General features: G+C 44.7%; 2 protein-coding genes across 3 annotated transcripts in view; one reads left to right on the top strand and one right to left on the bottom strand.

Annotated features, from left to right (window-relative positions):
- Positions 1-17737, bottom strand: part of LOC144891816 (uncharacterized) — a 1036251-nt gene that overhangs the window by 46230 nt on the left and 972284 nt on the right. The window lies entirely within an intron of this gene.
- The window catches only part of NUFIP2 (nuclear FMR1 interacting protein 2), a 66412-nt gene that overhangs the window by 32073 nt on the left and 16602 nt on the right, over positions 1-17737 (top strand). For both annotated transcript variants that reach the window (XM_068113539.2, XM_068113540.2), the window contains one exon: positions 10367-11234. In XM_068113539.2, the coding sequence (XP_067969640.2) occupies positions 10478-11234 (757 nt within the window). In that variant the 5' untranslated portion in view covers positions 10367-10477. The remainder of the gene's footprint in view (positions 1-10366; positions 11235-17737) is intronic.

The raw sequence follows: 17737 nt of genomic DNA on the forward strand, positions 1-17737 counted from the left end.
GGCCAACGTTCGAGTGGAATCGGGCGGGATCGGGTTCTAATCGGGGAGTAACTGTTCGGACGCGGTAATACACCACCGCTCGGTCAATATAACATCTGTCCGCGATCCGCAACAATATGTATATATATGTGTATATATATATATATATTATGTCGGTGGGGTAAAGGAATATCTAGAGCCAGATAGATCTGTATAGGTAGGTATTCGACTGTCGCGATAGGGAATCTACCCTGTAATTTCTGTGTTTTTAGGCGGTTTGTCGGGATAAGAATATACCTGTGAACATACCAGGATGTTCGGGTGTTAAATAGTGTAAGGAATAAGATAACGCCCCTGTGTGTCGACCTGGTAATCATTCCCTTGTCCCTTATGGCAATGCATGCACATATAAACACTTAGATAGGCCCCTTTAGTACACGCAGTAATGAAATCCCCTTCCCTTACAACGGCTTTGGGAAACAGGCAGGAAGCCAGATCGGGGCACTGCCGGATGGCCGCTGCCAGCTCCAGCTCCGGCAGGCCTAGCAAGATCGAGTGACACGAGCTATGACCACGCTGCAGGGGACGTGTGATTGGTTTGCGCGGAAGGCGCGAACCTCCAGCCAATCGCGGCGAGCAATACTGGTGCGGGAAGCACTTTGCCAATGACACCACGCCAGCAAAACAGAACATTGGATGAGAGTCGAGGCAGGTTATAAAACGGCGCTGCACGACATTTTAGCAGCTCTAGCTCTAGCTCCTTGTGCTCTCTGCGCTTCCCTTCTTGGTCTTGAGAGGTCTTGGTGGTCGTTGGTTTGCCATCTCCGTGGTGCTTGGAGCGGTGCTCGGTGCTTTTGGTGCTGTGAGCGGGCGGGACCTCGTGTGCGATCGATTTGGAGTTTGGAGCGAGGCGTGCCGCTGAACATTTGAGGCCGGGGCGAGCGGGTCGTTCGAGGCCGGTCGCGCACGAGCGGGGCCGAACGGAACCGCGTTTGGACGGCGGACACGACAAGACGGACAGTTAAGACGCACCACATTTCATACATGCCATACGCTTTATTTTCCATTCATTCATTCTTGTGTCCTGTTAAGTCTGGTGTGTTTCAAGTTCGGACCATTATTTGATTACCGTACCGTCGCGTTCCATTGTATCGGGTCCGTGAATAAATCTTTATTTTTGTACATTCTAATTCGGTGTTCGAGTGCGTTAATTCCCGACAGGACCGGAGCTGCAGTCGGCGCGCTCCAGCTAAGCGCTTTTCCCGCTTCTTCCTCTTCCCTTCTTCTTCCCGCGTTTGATAGCACAAACCGAGTTGGTCGTCGCCTCCATTAAAGCCGTTCTGGTCATCCGCGTTCTCTGGTATTAACCGGAGGGATTCGCATGACAATATATATATATATATATATATATATATATATATATATATATATATATATATATATATATATATATATATATATATATATATATATATATATATCCCACGAAGAGGACATCATCATCATATATACAGTGGAACCTTGACTTACGAGTGCCCCAACTTACGAGTTTTTCGAGATACGAGCCGTCGCTCGGGCGGTTTATTGCTTTGAGATGCGAGCCGAGATCTGAGTTACGAGCTTTCGCCACCCGGTCACGTGGTTATCTTGCCGTGCAAGTACAGTATCTCTGTCGTATAGCGCTGCATTTTTGTTTTCGCATGTTGGTTATTTTGAGTTTACGCCGACAGGTGGGTTCCGGTCACGTGGTTATCTTGCCGTGCAAGTACAGTATCTGTCGTATAGCGCTGCATTTTTGTTTTCGCATGTTGGTTATTTTGAGTTTACGCCGCCAGGTGGGTTCCGGTCACGTGGTTATCTTGCCGTGCAAGTACAGTATCTCTGTCGTATAGCGCTGCATTTTTGTTTTCGCGTTTTGGTTATTTTGGAAAATTTCATGTTCATGTCGAACATTTCATGTTCATGTTCATGTTTTCATGTTCATGCCATGCCAGGCCACAACTTGTTCAGAGTGCCGGCGATAGCTCGCCTTCTCTTTGTGGAAAACACGGTGAGATCCTTAACATCCAACAACTAATGGGACGCAAACGGGGCGCCCAGTTTAGCGGTACACACATTGATGAATCACCCTGTCTGTGATTCACCCATGACAGGTGTCGCTGGGTCGGGATTCAAACCCAGGCTGGACAGTTTAGACTTTAGAGTCAAGTGTGCGTACCTCCAGTCCAGGCCATCCTGCCAACTTGTATGCTGCATACAGGTGAAATATAAAGCGCGAGATATTTTTATATATACTGTATATTTAAAAAAAAATTGGTGTGGTTTTTGGCGGGCTGGAACGGATTAATAGCATTTCAATGCATTTTAATGGGGAAATTTGATTTGAGAAACGAGCAATTTGAGTTACGAGCTCGGTCACAGAACGAATTAAACTCGTAAGTCAAGGTTCCACTGTATATATATTAAATTGCAGAACAATATCACTTTTTATGTTCAGTCTCCCCATTTTAGGAAAGCCTAAGTATTGGAACAGATTAATGTAAAGTAAATGAAAGTAGTATAATAGTTTTTGGTTGTATATCCATTTAATGCAATTACTGCACTGAGTTTGTGACCCATTGACATCACTAAACTCTTGGTATCTCCCTTTGAGATTCTTTGCCAAACATTTACTGCAGCCATTTTCAGTTCTGTTTTTTTGTCGTTTCTGACTTTATATTTGCCTCTTCAGCAAGTGAAATGCATTCTCCATTGGATTTAACTCGGCAGATTGACTTGGCCAGTCTAAAAATAAGATGTAATATAAATTGTGTATGTTCTCAGCACATGGTTGAGTTGTTGGCCCCCAGCTCGGTGATTGCCCCTCCCCCCAGCTCAATGATTCCCCCCCCCCCCACACCCCCTCCCCACTCTGTGGCTGTGTTTAGTTGTTGTCATGTGTGTCTGTCCGTGTCACCTCTATTACGAGCCTTATCCCAAGTATTTAAAAAAAAAAAAACCTTCCACTTTCTTCCCATGGTGAATTCCTTTGTGTTGGCAGTGTTTTGGGTCATTTGCTTGCTACATGATGAAGTACCGCCCAATCTTGTACATAGGCAGACAAAATGTTTGTACACTTGCAAATAATGATGGCAGCAGCAGAATGAATTTGCATCAATGCAGATAGTGAGTCAGTTCCAGAGAAAGCAATGCAAGCCCAAGCAATGACCTGACCTCCGCCATATTTCACAGATTAGGTAGTATGCTTTGGATTGGATTGTCCACCCAATGAAACTACAAACACTGTAGTTCCTTCCTTTCCCTGTGCATTCACCTTTCCATTACTTTGGTAAAGGTTTATCTTTGTCTCATCTGTCCATAAAACTTTGTTCCAGAACTCTACTGCCTCACCTCTTTACTTGTCAAATTCTAATCTGGCTTTTCTATTTTTGATGCTGATGAGAGGTTTGCAATCTTGTGGTGTAGTCTTTGTAATTCTGCTGTCAAAGTCTTCTGCGAATGGTATATTGTGATACTTTCACCCCTGCACTCTGGAGGTTGTTGGTGATGTCACTGACAGTTCTTTTAGCGTTTTTCTTCATAGCTTTGATGATATTAGCTCACCTGGAATGATGTTCAGGGGAGCTTATGCGATGGCGTGTTCTGTCAGTCCGTAAACACTTGCAACCTCTTCTCCGAAACTGCTGATGGGATTGTGACCAAACTTGGCACAAATGATATTTGTTTTGTTGTGACTAAAGATTGTTCACAGCATTAAAAAAAATCGTGATCTAAGGGGGTCTACCGGGTGTCAAAGTAGATCTAGGTTTGACTCTCCCAAAATAGGAATTTGCTTTTTCCTCTGAGACTACACCCATGATTTTGATGAAACTGGACCACAACCTTCACCACCTGTGCTGTACCAACGTTTGTTCACATCATTAAAAAAAAAAATAGAGTCCTGAGCGGTCTACTGGGGTGTTGTCCCCCAAAATAGGTATCGTTTGTTTAAAGTGTTATGATTATGTTAGTATGATTCTTCATGCTTCCCTGTCTTCTAGCAACCATTGAAATTGGTTTATGCCTTTAGCCAGTGTAGTATACTGTTTATTCTCCCAGGTGAGCGCCAGGGGTATTGCCCCCATGTTTGTCATCTACTGCAGTTGTTTTCCTTGGCTGACCTGGCTGTTTATTGCTAAGTATTAGAGGTTTCTTTCTTTTTAAAGATATTCCAAATTGTTGTATTTTCTCAATTGTGTTTTCAGTGTTTGTGGTATGGTTCTAATTGAATTATTCTGTTATTTTAGCTTATTAATAGTTTGCTTTTCTTTCATGGTTCTATGATCTTCATGTTGGTTTATGCAAGGCAGACTCCAAAGGCAAGCAAAGACTAAAACCTAGAATTCACACCTCTTTTGTGTGAACAAACAATGCAACAAGAAACATCTGTTGGTCATTTGTTCCAATACTTTTGCCTACCTAAAATGGGGGGACTGAACATAAATGCTATTGTTATACAATGGGAAAACATAAATGTATAAAAAATACTGAGATACAAAAGATGACCTTCTGTTCTCTTACCTCATGTTCATCTTTTGATCTCAAATCCAAATTTCTTGGAGTATATCGCAATAACAAATTTGACCTCACTTTTCCAATACTTATGGAGCGCACTGCATAGCACGATATATCAAAGTTGTGGACGGGTTTGGACGAAACTTGGTGGATGAGCTGGGTAGGTGACAAGAACAAGCCAATTAGATTGTGGAGGTTTGAATGCAGAACCGGCCTATCCGTGGGATACAAAACGTAAACTGTTCAGCCTCGTGGAGGTATGTGGCCTACTGAGTGCCATTCTTGTTTGAACTTGTTCCTCCATCTTTTTCCCTTCCAGTAATATCAAGTGTGACTTGATAAATGATTTTCTTATTTTTTTCTTTTTATTCAAGTTGCATTAAGTGAAAGGAGAGCAACGAAATGAATGAAACAAAATATTTACCTGTGACTTTCACTGAAGGATCTTGTTTTTAATACATGCTTGCCAAGTCAATCCACACTGATGTGGGGTGAGGTAACACGATACCCTGTGTAGTTAATTCTATTTTAATAAAATTATTTTAAAGATCGTTTTAAAAAAAAAAATCCGAAATTTTTGTGTTACTGAAGTAGTGCAGAAGCATTCCTTAACATCACCCTTATAAACCATCCCATTGAACCTTTATTAGTCCCCTTCCGGTTTTGCTGGAGGTTGCGTTTATATGGGTTATGCAAGTCATGGAATTTTACAATACTTTTCCAAGTCTGAAAAGTCATGGAATTTCACTGACAGTCAAGGAAAATCATGGAAATTGAGAGCGAGTGTGCTTTATTTTCCGAATAAACACGTGTAGAACGAGTTGCGTTCCTGAGAGTCATTCGTAAGTCTTCCTTTCCATTCTCGGAACACAATTTCCCATTGACACATTGCAAAGCTGCAGCTCAGGGTAGCTTTGCAGTGTCCTCGCAGAACGACACCAGCCATTTCACTTGCAGTAAAACCATCTGTCTCTCTGGTTTTGAAATCTTGCCTGCTTTGTTCTTTACGGACCTTCTGTATCCAGTTCACCACATTGTCATGTTAACAGTTACCTTGTTGGTTATTCAACTGAAGCAGGATAGCGGGCGACCTAAAATCCTTGGTAATTGGCATAATCTTACTGATGTGTTTTGAGGTTGGGAAGTGAGTAAAATAGACCTGTGTGGGGTCATGGAAAAGTCATGGAATTTCAGACACCCAAAAGGGTATGAACCCTGGGAGGGGACGACAGGTTTGCTCTCTGTCTGTGTCCTCGTCTGTCCATTCCACCTGTGGTTTCCCAGACTTTCCCCCCCTTACCCTTTAACATATTTAACTCCAACTTTGTGCATGGCTTTATTATGACAAGTTACAGAAACAAAGTTATCCTGTTGCCTTGCATACCTAAACCAATTTGTCCTACTGTACAGCATATGGCTCACAATTGCTGAGTGCTTGGAACAATAACATTCATTGGGACCAGTAGGGCACATGTATTGCAAAGCAAGTCTCCCTCTTGTTCAAACTGAAGTACTGAAAAACTGGAGGTTCATTGAAGTATTAGGACACTATTTGTGTGCTACAGTGGTCAAGTATATCATTAAATTTAAATAAAATAAAGATTTTGTAAGTCTGGAGTTGAACATTAAATCCGGAATTCACCGGCATTTTCTGTATTGCGTTGGGTAAAAACACGAGTATATGCAGTATGTTAAAATATATTGCAATTTGTATTAAAAGTTCAAATCATGGTAAACTAGTCTCCCTGTACTATCACAAACCTCTATTGTCTTAAAAAAAAAAAAAAATATTGAAACCAAACATCTCAACGTCATCATAGTTTTTAGGGGTGCACACTTCTCGAAAAATGTAAAATGAACACTGAAGTCAGTCATTGTGTGTGGGACGAGTGGGTTTGAGGAACCCTTATTTTGCAATTAAAGGAAAATTGCACCACTTTCAAATCCTCCATCCACCCAGGTGAAAGTCGACCTCAGTGGGCCTAACACTTGGTAGAAATGAAGACTTTCTAGCAGACTGAGTGCCCAAGACTCCAAAATCAGATCTGGCTCCCCTTATGTATTTTCGGTACTACACGGTAAGCTCCATGCCCTTTTCAATAAGGTCATTTATGGGAAAGAAAAGCCAAAGGAGTAAATGTTTTTTCAAGTTTGGTGTAAAGTTAACTTTCCAGGTTTAATCTTGCAACAATCAGTTACTTCCTGACAAAAACAAACTCTACCCTTTATAAACCAATTTGAAGAAATTGCAGAAGCAAATCATTTGTGGCAAATACGGAATGATAATTCGTTTTGTGAAACTTGTTTTAGGGTGTAACCATGGTATTCAATTGGAGATAAATTCCACCACCACCCTTTCAACAAGTACTTGCAGTACTTGAGTTTATCCTCTTTCTCAGTGCTTGTTTGGTCTATTACCACTCTTTCTGCAAATCCTGGTGGGATTGCTGTATTTGATATCTGCCTCAATGAAATCTCAACTGCATGGTCGTATCATTTGCTTTCATGCATTGATGGAATGAGTTTGCAATCTTCATTCATTTAGCTTGATCAGGGGCGGGCAACCTTTTCAGAGTGAGGGCCAGATGAGACTTTTGGAAGGAGATCGCGGGCCGGAGTGAAAAACGAAATCTCAGAATTACTATATTTTGTTTACATGAATAGATTGTACAAAAATTGCATTGAACACTCTACAAATCAATGAGACTGCTGGTGCTGTTTGCCATGAATAAGTATTTCCATGTCTGGCTCGATGGTTGAGGTAGACAACAGAAGAATGTCATTGAGGTGGCGGTCCGAGAGTTGGGAGCGAAGGTGAGACTTCGTGTACTTCATTTTCGAGAAGAGCTGTTCACAGCAGTTGGTGCTGCCGAACATGGCCACAATGCGTTGGACATGGGCAATGTATTTTTGAAAATTGTTAGAAGGGAGAACGGTGTCGCGGAAGAAGGACAATGGAGAAGAGGTGCGGAACTTCGCCTTCATTTCATCGTTGCACTGCAGCTCCACCAACTCCATCTGTAAGGAGGCAGGGGCGTCTTCCACGGGGAAGTCAAAGGGAGCAGTGAAAAGCTTGAAGTCCGCAGCCAGCACCCTGACTCCTGCAAAACGGGAAGCAAATTCCTCACGTAGAGAGTTGACGACACTAACGCAAGTGCCCAGGTCCACATCGTCAGGGGCACATGCAGCAAGGCGAGGAAAATGCACAAACTGACCAGAAGCCAATTGAGCCTCCCACAAGCGCAGTTTAACCTCGAAGGCAGTGATGTGCGCGTACATGTCTGTCACGAGAATGTCTTTGCCTTGCAGCTTTATGTTGAGGGTGTTCAGGTGCGCCGTGATGTCCGTGAGCAGGGCCAGGCGAGCTAGCCACCGCGGATCAGAGAATTGATCAGCGTGGGGAAGGTTCTTCTGACGTAGAAAGGTGGCAATCTCCTGCTGTAGGTCGCACACCCGAGACAGCATGGCCCCACGACTCAGCCAGCGTACCTCACAGAAGTAGAGCAGGTCGTTGTAGTGCACGTTCACCTCGTCCATCAGTGCCTGGAACTGACGATGGTTAAGGCTGCGGGAGAGGATGGAGTTGAAGACCTTCACCACGACAGACATGACACCAACGAGGTTGGCAGACTTAGCGCACAGGGACTCTTGGTGGATGATGCAGTGCATCTTGTTAATGGGCTGAGTGTATCCGGCGGCTGCACAGTGACGCACTAGCAGTGAAGCGGCGCCCTTCTTCTCACCAACCATCGCCGGGGCACCGTCGGTCGTCACACACACAAGACGGGAGAGGTCCAGGGAGTGCTGATCAATACACAGAAGCACGGCGTCGCAGATGTCTTTCCCAGTGGTGGTGTCGCGCAGCGGGACAAGCTGGAGGAATTCCTCACACACTTGAAAGTCAGCGGTGACGCCACGGATGAAAACGGACAGCTGGGCCGTGTCCTTTGTGTCGGTGCTCTCATCCAGAGCGAGGGAAAAGGCGACGAAATTTGAGCTGCGTGTTTTGAGTGAGTCGTGCACGTTTTCCGACATATCCTCGATGCGGCGACGAACGGTGCGGGACGAAAGGCTCACGTTCTCAAAGGCGGAACGCTGCTCTGGACAGACGGAGTCCACTACAGCGAGGAGGCATTCCTTGATGAAGTCCCCATCCGCGAATGGCTTCATTCGGCGAGCAAGGATGCGGGAGACTTCATAACTGGCGCGCGTCACCTTTTCGGCCTCAGTATTCTGCTTGCGGAAGAGTGAAGTTTGTTTCTCCAAGTTGCCTGATAGTCTAACCATGGCGTCCTTCCTTTCGGTGGCAGACACCGACGCGAAGTTTGACGAGCGGTGCTCTGTCTCCCAGTGGCGGCGCACGTTGTACTCTTTTAGGACAGCCAAAGTCTTCAAGCATATGAGGCACTGGGCCTGTCCAAAGCGCTCGATGAAGAAGTACTTCTCCCACTCAGGGTTGAAGATCCGACGCTCGAGGTCCACTTTCCTCTTCTTAACACGCTGGGTCGCAGACATGATGAGCTGAAAAGGAAGAAAATTAGGTATATCAGCAATGAATAAATGATGTAACAGCAAGCAATCTGGGGCACAAAAAATCTCGGAAGACGAATTGTACAGATGAATGTATTTATTTTGCGCGCACGTGGCCAACGCTGAATATGACACAGTTTCACCGTAAAACTGAAATACAGGAAATGAATCAGTCTGCATACTTTTTTTTTTAAAGAGTTCGTTTTCCTTTTAAACAAAAGTTCGTCAATTTCGTTTTCCTTTTAAACAAAAGTTCGTCAATTTCTTTTTTCTTTTACAAACAAAGTTCGTTATATATTTTTTTTCTTTACAAATAGAAAGTTCGTTATATTTTTATTTTTACAAATAAAAAGGGAGAATAAAATTATTTAAACGCAGCAAATGAAAGATAATAACATGTTCTAACAAACAAAACAAAGCAAATTGAAAGAAAGTGAAAATTGAAATAGGTTTAGAGAACTCTGCGTCGCTTACCTCTTTGTTGCAAGTTATTTGTCCCAGACACCAACGTTTGTCGCAAGCTGACTGAATCGGAAGGACGTCCGTATCACATGCCGGCTGATTTGAAAAGACCGCCTATCAGCAAGCAGGCGGTGTCTAGGCAAGACAGTTCCCCGTGCGCATGTCTTCCGGAAGAGGACGGTGCTGAAGACAAAATGTCCCTTTCTTGAATTCAGACCGGCTAAATATAAACTCTTACATTTACAAATGATATGAGTTTTACTGGGAGGTCCGCGGGCCGGATTGCAATAATAAAGCCTAGCAGGGTGGCGGGCCGGACGCTAAGCCTTCGCGGGCCGGATGTGGCCCGCGGGCCGGGGGTTGCCCGCCCCTGAGCTTGATGTACGACAGGCTCATTTGATGCAGACTTTTCTCTTGATCATTTTCGAACTTTTATCTTATCCAGGAGACCATGAAATCATTTTTTTTATTGTCTTGTTTAATTTTTGAATGAAGTTTATTTTGTAAAGTAGTGGACATGATCTTGAAGCATTTTATTTTTCATAAAATCTGTAATACTGGTCGGTACTTCGTATGACCGATCCCCACAAGGTGCGATTGACTGGCTTTTATTGGTAGTAGCAGTATCAGGGAGTGGGAGATGGACAGTGAGATGTACCGCTTTTAATTTTATTTATTTTTAAAGTCTTGCTTACATATATAATTGGTTTGCCTGGATAACTTGAGTTTTGTTGCAACGTTTTATTTACCTAGTTTATTAATTTATTTATTTGTGCACCAAAACTGATCTTGGATATACTTTACAAAGGATAATCGTATTTTCTTGTGCTCAATCTTGCAGGACCGGACGCACTGCCAGTCAGCATGCGGCTTGCTTCCTGACGTGGTCGCCCGTGGCGGCAGGGGGGGTGGGGGAAGGGAGCTGGGACCGAGAAGGGGGGTGGATCCAAACATGGCCGCCGTTTACAACGGAATTACAAAGCCTTACATCGCCTCTGCAACCACCACCGTCAACGGGCTAGTCGACGAGTTACCTTTCGGCTCGACAAAAACAGGCCGCTGGCACCAGGCCAGTCCAACTCTGTCACAGGGTCTTAGCTCGGTAGCTCGGCGCTTCTCAGCCCCCCGCAACGCAGTCCGCCCAGTCGACGAAGACCCCTGGCTCCTTTGCCGCCCACCACCTGCCTTTCCTGTTGACAACAGTAGCGCCAAAGCCGTTCCCAAAATAAGCTACGCCAGCAAGGTAAAGGAGAATTTGGCTGAGGCCGAGTTTGGTTCGCGAGCCACAAGCCCAAACGAGGAAGTGGTGGTGGGAGAAAGAGAGGAAAAGGAGGGAGAACAGGAGGAAGAGGACGAAGCAGCAGCGGTGGTTGGCATTTCTGTCCCCATGGCGGGAGCAGACAATCCTGGACCGAGACGGGATGGTGGAGAACTTCCTGGGGAGCCTGATGCTCCAGCTCCAACCCCAGCCCTCAAAGACATTTTTCAGAATCAATGGGGCTTGTCTTTTTTCAATGACAGTGTGGATGGGCCACAGGGTGAGGCGAGTTCTAGGACTAGGCCAGCCATTTCTGGCGTGGTCTGCCAGGCTCAAGAAAGTGGTGGAAACAGGGAGTATGACGCCCAGGAGCCTGTTGTGCGGACCCTGGAACATGCTGGCGATCTGGGAACTTTTGACATACATGCTGCCATGTTGTTTCACAACAAAGGTGAGGGTGTTTTGCATGCATCTTGAATGTTTAATATCTAATCGGACCATTTTTGTTTGTTTTTCTTTTGCTTTCTTATCTGAGTTTCAGTAACTACTGTTGATGTAGAACATGCCTGGACAGGACAAGAGAAAGAAGAGTAAATGGGGAAGGAAGAACAAATAACTTAAACCTTGTTCACACTATTGACCTGTTTGATCACAAACATTTTCTTAATGTCCCAACCTTGGCTGCGTAAAGTGCAACATAATCACGCTTTTAGATGAATTCGGCCCATTCTCGCAGCACGACTTAATGGGATGGTAAGCAGCCTCTGAAATTACATTCAGCTTGCAATAAGTTGAGGACAAATCGAAGATTTTATTTTCTGCTTCGAGAGGCTGGCCCACATGTGTTAATTGCTTTAGATCTCGTACTTAGGATTTGGCCTTTGTTTAGGTCTGCCAAACATTTTAGAGATTGATGGCTAATCAAAGGTTTAAAATAGCATTTGACTTTGTCATACACCATGACAGAGGTCTCATTTGTTATGTTTAGGTGAATTTTTTTTTTTATTGCTTTTGGAATTGTTGAAGTTGTTGCTATCTCGGCAGTTCTTTTGATGTAATATGAGGAATTATTTTGTTGCACTCCATCATGTACCACAGTACAATATATATATATGTATAGTCAGCTCTCCCATATTATCCACTCTGCACAACCATCACATTCTGATTTTTAGGAAAAGCCACTACATATCGGAGGCAAGATCCTTAAAACTTCAATCGGGCCATGTTGCCTATTTAATGAATCGTTTTTTCATTTATGAATGAATTTATAAACATGTACTATTTCTGGCTCGTAGCAGGAATAATTTTGTCACCTTTGTATGTTGTCTTAGGATTACAGCAACTTTCAGTCTATGGAAGATGTCTGCTGCCAGAACTGTAACATTTGATGTGTGTGCTTCTTCCAAATAACTTTTTGAATTGTGCGTGAATTATTTGCTTCCTGTATGACTATTGTGCCACATTTCGGCCTATAGTTTGCAGTGCTCTGGTGAAGAGAGCTCTGATATCTAAATTGGGTTGAGTGGATACACATTCACTTGATCTCACCAATGGTTAATTGATTGCTCAATTGCACCATTTGAAAGCAGATGAGCAGTACCACCATGATTGTTTATTATTTGCGCATAGGGTTAAAAAAACAAATGTTAGAATAAATAATTACTACTACTATTAATGTTGTGGGCCAGCTGAAGGACAAGGGAAGATGTATAAAATAAAAATGTAGGGGGGTGGAGGGATGTGGTGCAATTGAAGCCGAGAAGAGTCAGGTCTGTTGGAAGGTCCCAGGGTCCTCCTGAGAGCAGGAGGACACTGGAAGCGAACGTTTATCCATGCTGACCTCTGAACAATGTGACAAATGTTGAACCATTAACGCAGTGGAAGTGCTTTGGAGGTGTTGATCACATGCAGAGCGGCACAGTTGGCTCAGGCAGTAGAGCCATTCCAAGTGCACAAACTGCTGCATTGGTGATATGGTCTTGCACAATCATTTATTTGACGCACTCTGCACATGTCAGGTTGGTGCAGTCGCTAAAAATGAAAGTCTCAAATGTGTTAAGGTCCTGGGTGGAAGAATTAAATACCCAGTTAGAATCTCTCTCCCCCCTCCCCAATCTTAGCCGTGGCTCGAATCCCAAATTCTCCGGAGTTGATTGTCTGCCTGTAGTAGTTTTAATTCTCGAGTCGGTTCCGACGATGCCCTATTGTACTTCGTCCATTGAGAATCAGTTCTTTGGTTCAGCAAATTATTTCAATAATAGCCTCTCCTGTCATACTATTTATATTTACCCCACACACGTGAAGCGAAAAGCACAGGGTGAAGCAATTGGTTTATATCTGTCCACAAACACCAGTTTATGATAAAGGAACAGCTTAATTTTAATTGAATGCTATATTTTGAACACGAATCGGAAAACAAACCTGTCATTTAACTACTTTCTCTCTGAATTTGTCCCAATCGCACGTGTACAGAAAGGAGTGCGTTAATTGTTTTTTTACTGTCTGCCTGGCTGGCAGTCAAACAAAATTGAAAATCATTCCAAACAGGAAACGGACGTCATAAAGGACAAGTACAACTGGCACGAATAACTATTGTAACATGTGAGATAGGGTGATGTAAAAGACACTGCATCAACGGCGGTAAATTCCAGAATCAAATTATTTATAAATTTACAATCTTTATTTTATTTGAGTTGTATGTTTGAACACTATAACCCCACAAATCAAAGGGAGGAGCAAAGCACCCCTCCCTTTATATAAGGGATCGTTTCTCGATGCAGCTTTAACATGGGGACTGAAAATGGGCTAGTACTCGTAGGCTTAGACTACCGTACCGTCTCAGACCTTGTGGTTTGTTTTTCTCTCAGCGATTCGTCGAATGCGCTGAAATAATTTTCGTTCTCTGTTTCGTACCAGTCGTTCACCCCGTCCTCCTTGTTTAATATCTGTACTCACAAAAAAAAAAAAAAAAAAACCCAAAAAAATATTTCCTTCCCAGGTCTTATTCGTTTATTTGTTGTTCTTATTTGTTCGTTCGTTCTTCATTCGCGATCACGCGGTTAGAAATGTATAATCTCTCCCCTGAACAACTATTTTCTCTCATATATTATAACACCCTTTTCTTCTTTGCCTACAAAAGGATGCTTTCGTCTTGCTCACCAAATCTATTCATTCCAAAAAATATCTATAATACCATCTCTTACAGTTCCTCCTTTCTACATTCCCTAAACTATCCAGAACTCCATCCCTCCTCCAGTGTCCTCAAACGTATTTTTGACTCGAAGGTCTCAAACTCATTTTGCAAAAAATGTTCGTTTCCCATGAATCGTACACTTTTCAAAATCCAATCTCACCCCTCCCCTCCAAATCCTCCCCATCACCCATCCCTTTCAAATCTCCCCCCTTGCCCCTTCCCTCCCCTCCCTCCTAAACTCCCCCCACACCCCTCCCCTCCGAGACTCTCCCTCGCTCCTCCCCTCCTAGACTCCCCTCTCACCCCTCCTCCTCAAAGCATCCTCCCTGCTTCTTCCTCCTTCCAACTTTCACCTTCATCTCCCCAAACCTCCTGCCTTGCTCTTCCCCCTCCTCAAATAACACCTCACTGTGCCTCACCCAATCTCCATCAAACCTTTTGTCTGCCCCATTCTTCCCTTTCTCCAAGCTATTCTGAAATCTCTGACACACCTTCAACAGCTCTCCCTACCTCTTCCTCCTCTTCCACATCTTACCCTACCCCTCCCCCCCCCTGTTCTGGACCCGATGCTCCCCCTTCCTCTTCATTAACGGTATGGACCTCAAACATCCGGGGCCTTCGCTCAAACTTGACTGACCTCTCCATACAGGTTGCTTCTGACAAACCAGATGTGATCTGCTTAACAGAAACTTTCCTCCTTCATGATGTCTCTGATGCCTTGGTATCTCTCCCAGGTTACTCCCTCCTCCGGTATGATAGACCTGAGCCTCGTCCTGGAGGTGGGGTTGCTATCTTTATAAAAAACTCTCTTCCTCACTCGCCCTCCACTGCCCTCTCTCCACCTCACCCCCAGGAATACCTTTGGCTACGGCTTCCCCTTCGCTCCCACCTTTTGTTCATATGTGTGTTGTACCGTCCACCAATCAGCGATGACTCCATCTACATCTCACTGTCTGATAATATGGACCAACTTCTATCTACCCATCCCAACTCTCTCTTCCTCATATGTGGTGATTTCAATTGTCACCATGCCAGTTGGCTGGGTGTGGGTACCTCTCTCACCAGCCATGGCTCTTCAGCAAAGGACTTCTGCGACTCACTGGGACTGACACAATCTGTCAATTTCCCGACCCGGATCTCAGTCAACGGAGCATCTTCTCTTCTGGATTTGGTTATGACAAACTTCCCTGAAAATGTCTGCTGCTCTTCTTCTGCTCCAATCGGCTCATCTGATCATGTGCTTGTCAAAGTGGACATCTCTCTGACCATTCTCAGAGAGCCTCCTCAGCGTCGACGAGTCTGGCATTTCACTCAGGCCAACTGGCATGGTCTTCAAGCAGCCATCAATCATCTGGACTGGTCTCCCATCTCTACCGCCTCTGACATCAACTCATCCTGGGAATTCTTTCAAAGTAAATTGCTCTCTCTCATGCACAGATTTATACCATCTCGTCTTCAGTTGTCATACCCTTCCTCCCGTCCATGGTACACGGAATCTTGTGGTGAGGCTGTTGCCCTGAAACAACTTGCTTTTGTCTCCTGGAAAGCAAATCCAACGGAAGGAAATCTCATTTCCTTTCACAAAGCCCGAAACAAGTGTGTGTCCACCCTCAGGAGAGCCAGGAAACAATATCTCACCATTCTCAAGACCGAACTTTCTTATCTGTCTCCCTCTTCCAAATCCTGGTGGCGTCTGGTCAAATCTGTTTCTGGTGTTTGTTCCCCCTCCATCCCCTCCCTCACCTCAAACGGCTTAACGGCTGACTCCGCACGTGAAAAAGCTGAATGCCTCAACTCTGTGTTTGCCTCTAAATCTTGTGTCCCAAACCCATCCCTCTCTGTACCCACCGTACCCAGTCGTACCCAGCTGCTCCTGGACTCTGTGTCCTTTCCTCCTGACAAGGTGGAAAAGTTTCTGTCAACCCTCGACTCTGATTCTGCAACTGGTCCTGACGGCATCAGCCCACGGGTCCTAAAATCATGTTCTTCTGCTCTTTCACTCCCTCTTTCTGTTCTCTTCACCCTCTCTTTTGCTCAAGGTCATCTGCCATCTGCTTGGAAATCAGCCAACATCACCGCTTTGCACAAAAAAGGTGCAAAAACAGATCCCAGCAACTACAGACCAATCAGCCTTCTCCCAATTATCAGCAAAGTCATGGAATCCATCATTGCTTCAGATATTAAATCTTTCCTCTTCTCCAATGGCTTGATCTCTGATCATCAATTTGGTTTCAGACCTGGTCACTCTACTCTGGACATGCTGCTTCTGCTTTCTCAACAATGGATGGAGGTCCTCAACGCCAAACAGGAAATTAGAGCTGTCTCCCTTGACATTTCACGTGCCTTCGATACGGTCTGGCACCCTGCTCTGCTCTCCAAACTCTCCTCCTTTGGTATCCATGGAAATCTCCATGCATGGCTGGCGGACTTCCTCTCTGGTCGTAGTCAACGTGTGGCCCTGAATGGGTTTCTCTCATCTCCTCTTCCTGTTCAGGCTGGAGTTCCCCAAGGTAGTGTTCTGGGCCCTGTGCTTTTTCTGGTCTTCATCAATGATCTCTCTGACTCTCTTGAAAATCCTCTCTATCTCTTTGCTGACGACTCTACTCTCTGTCGCTCCATTCCTCATCCCTCAGATCGGCAGTCTGCAGCTTCCTCACTCTCTGCAGACCTGGACAAAATCACAGACTGGTCAAACAAGTGGAACATGTCTTTCAATCCTGACAAATCTCACATTCTTACAATGTCTCTCCGAAAGGACCGACTGGACAACCCTCCCATCTACTTTCTCAACAATCCTCTCCAAGAAGTTCTGTCGCTCAAGCTTTTGGGTCTCACTATCTGCCATGATCTTTCTTGGGAAAACCACATTTCCAAGCTGGCCTCCAAAGCCAGTCGCCGACTGGGCATCCTCCGTCGTGCGAAGTCCTTCCTTGGCACACCTGAGCTCCTCACCACATACAAGGCTTTCATCCGCAGCTCAATGGAATACTGTTCCCCCCTCTGGGCTGGTGCTCCTGCCTCACACCTGGCTCGGCTTCACGCTGTTGAATCCAAAGCTTTCAGAATCATTGGAATCTCCCGCGATGAAGCTATCTCTGAGGGCCTTTCACTCACTCACCGCAGGCAGGTAGGTGGTCTTTCTGTCTTCTACCGACTCCTCTCCGGCCTTGCTCCCCCAGCTCTCTCTGTGCTCTGTCCCCCCAATATTCCTTCAGGTCGCACAAGATCTGCCTGCAACCCTCTTATGGTTAAACTGCCAAAGTCTAGGCTCTCTGCTCACCTTCACTCTTTCATTCCCCTTTTCTCCCGCCTCTGGAACAAACTCCCCCACTCCCTTCAATCCCACTCCTCCCTCCAGGTCTTTAAAACAGCTGTTCACCACCATCTCTTATCTTCCCCCATCGAAAACCTTGATCTTTTCTACCCCCGGTAATTCACCCCAGAGTCCTTGCAGTGTTCATATGTTTTAATCCTCTCCCACCTCCCCCCAAGTCCTCCCGATGTCCCTGCTCTCAAATGTTGTGTTTGTGTCCTTCCCCTTCTTCCCCCTCTCTTTTGTGTCCTCCCCCCTCTCTCCCCATCTTGTCTGCCGCTCCCCTTGTTTTTTGTGTTTTGTGTGTCGGTTTGTCTTTTTGTGTGATTAATGTTTGCTCTTTCACGAGCCTCGATCTTGTATACAAAAAAAAAAAAAAAAAAAAAAAAAAAAAAAAAAAAAAAAAAAAAAAAAAAAAAAAAAAAAAAAAAGCCGTTTCTCGGCTTCT

The sequence above is a fragment of the Myxine glutinosa genome, chromosome 4 (assembly GCF_964187855.1).
Source record: "Myxine glutinosa chromosome 4, kmMyxGlut1.1, whole genome shotgun sequence".
Classification (NCBI taxonomy): domain Eukaryota; kingdom Metazoa; phylum Chordata; class Myxini; order Myxiniformes; family Myxinidae; genus Myxine; species Myxine glutinosa.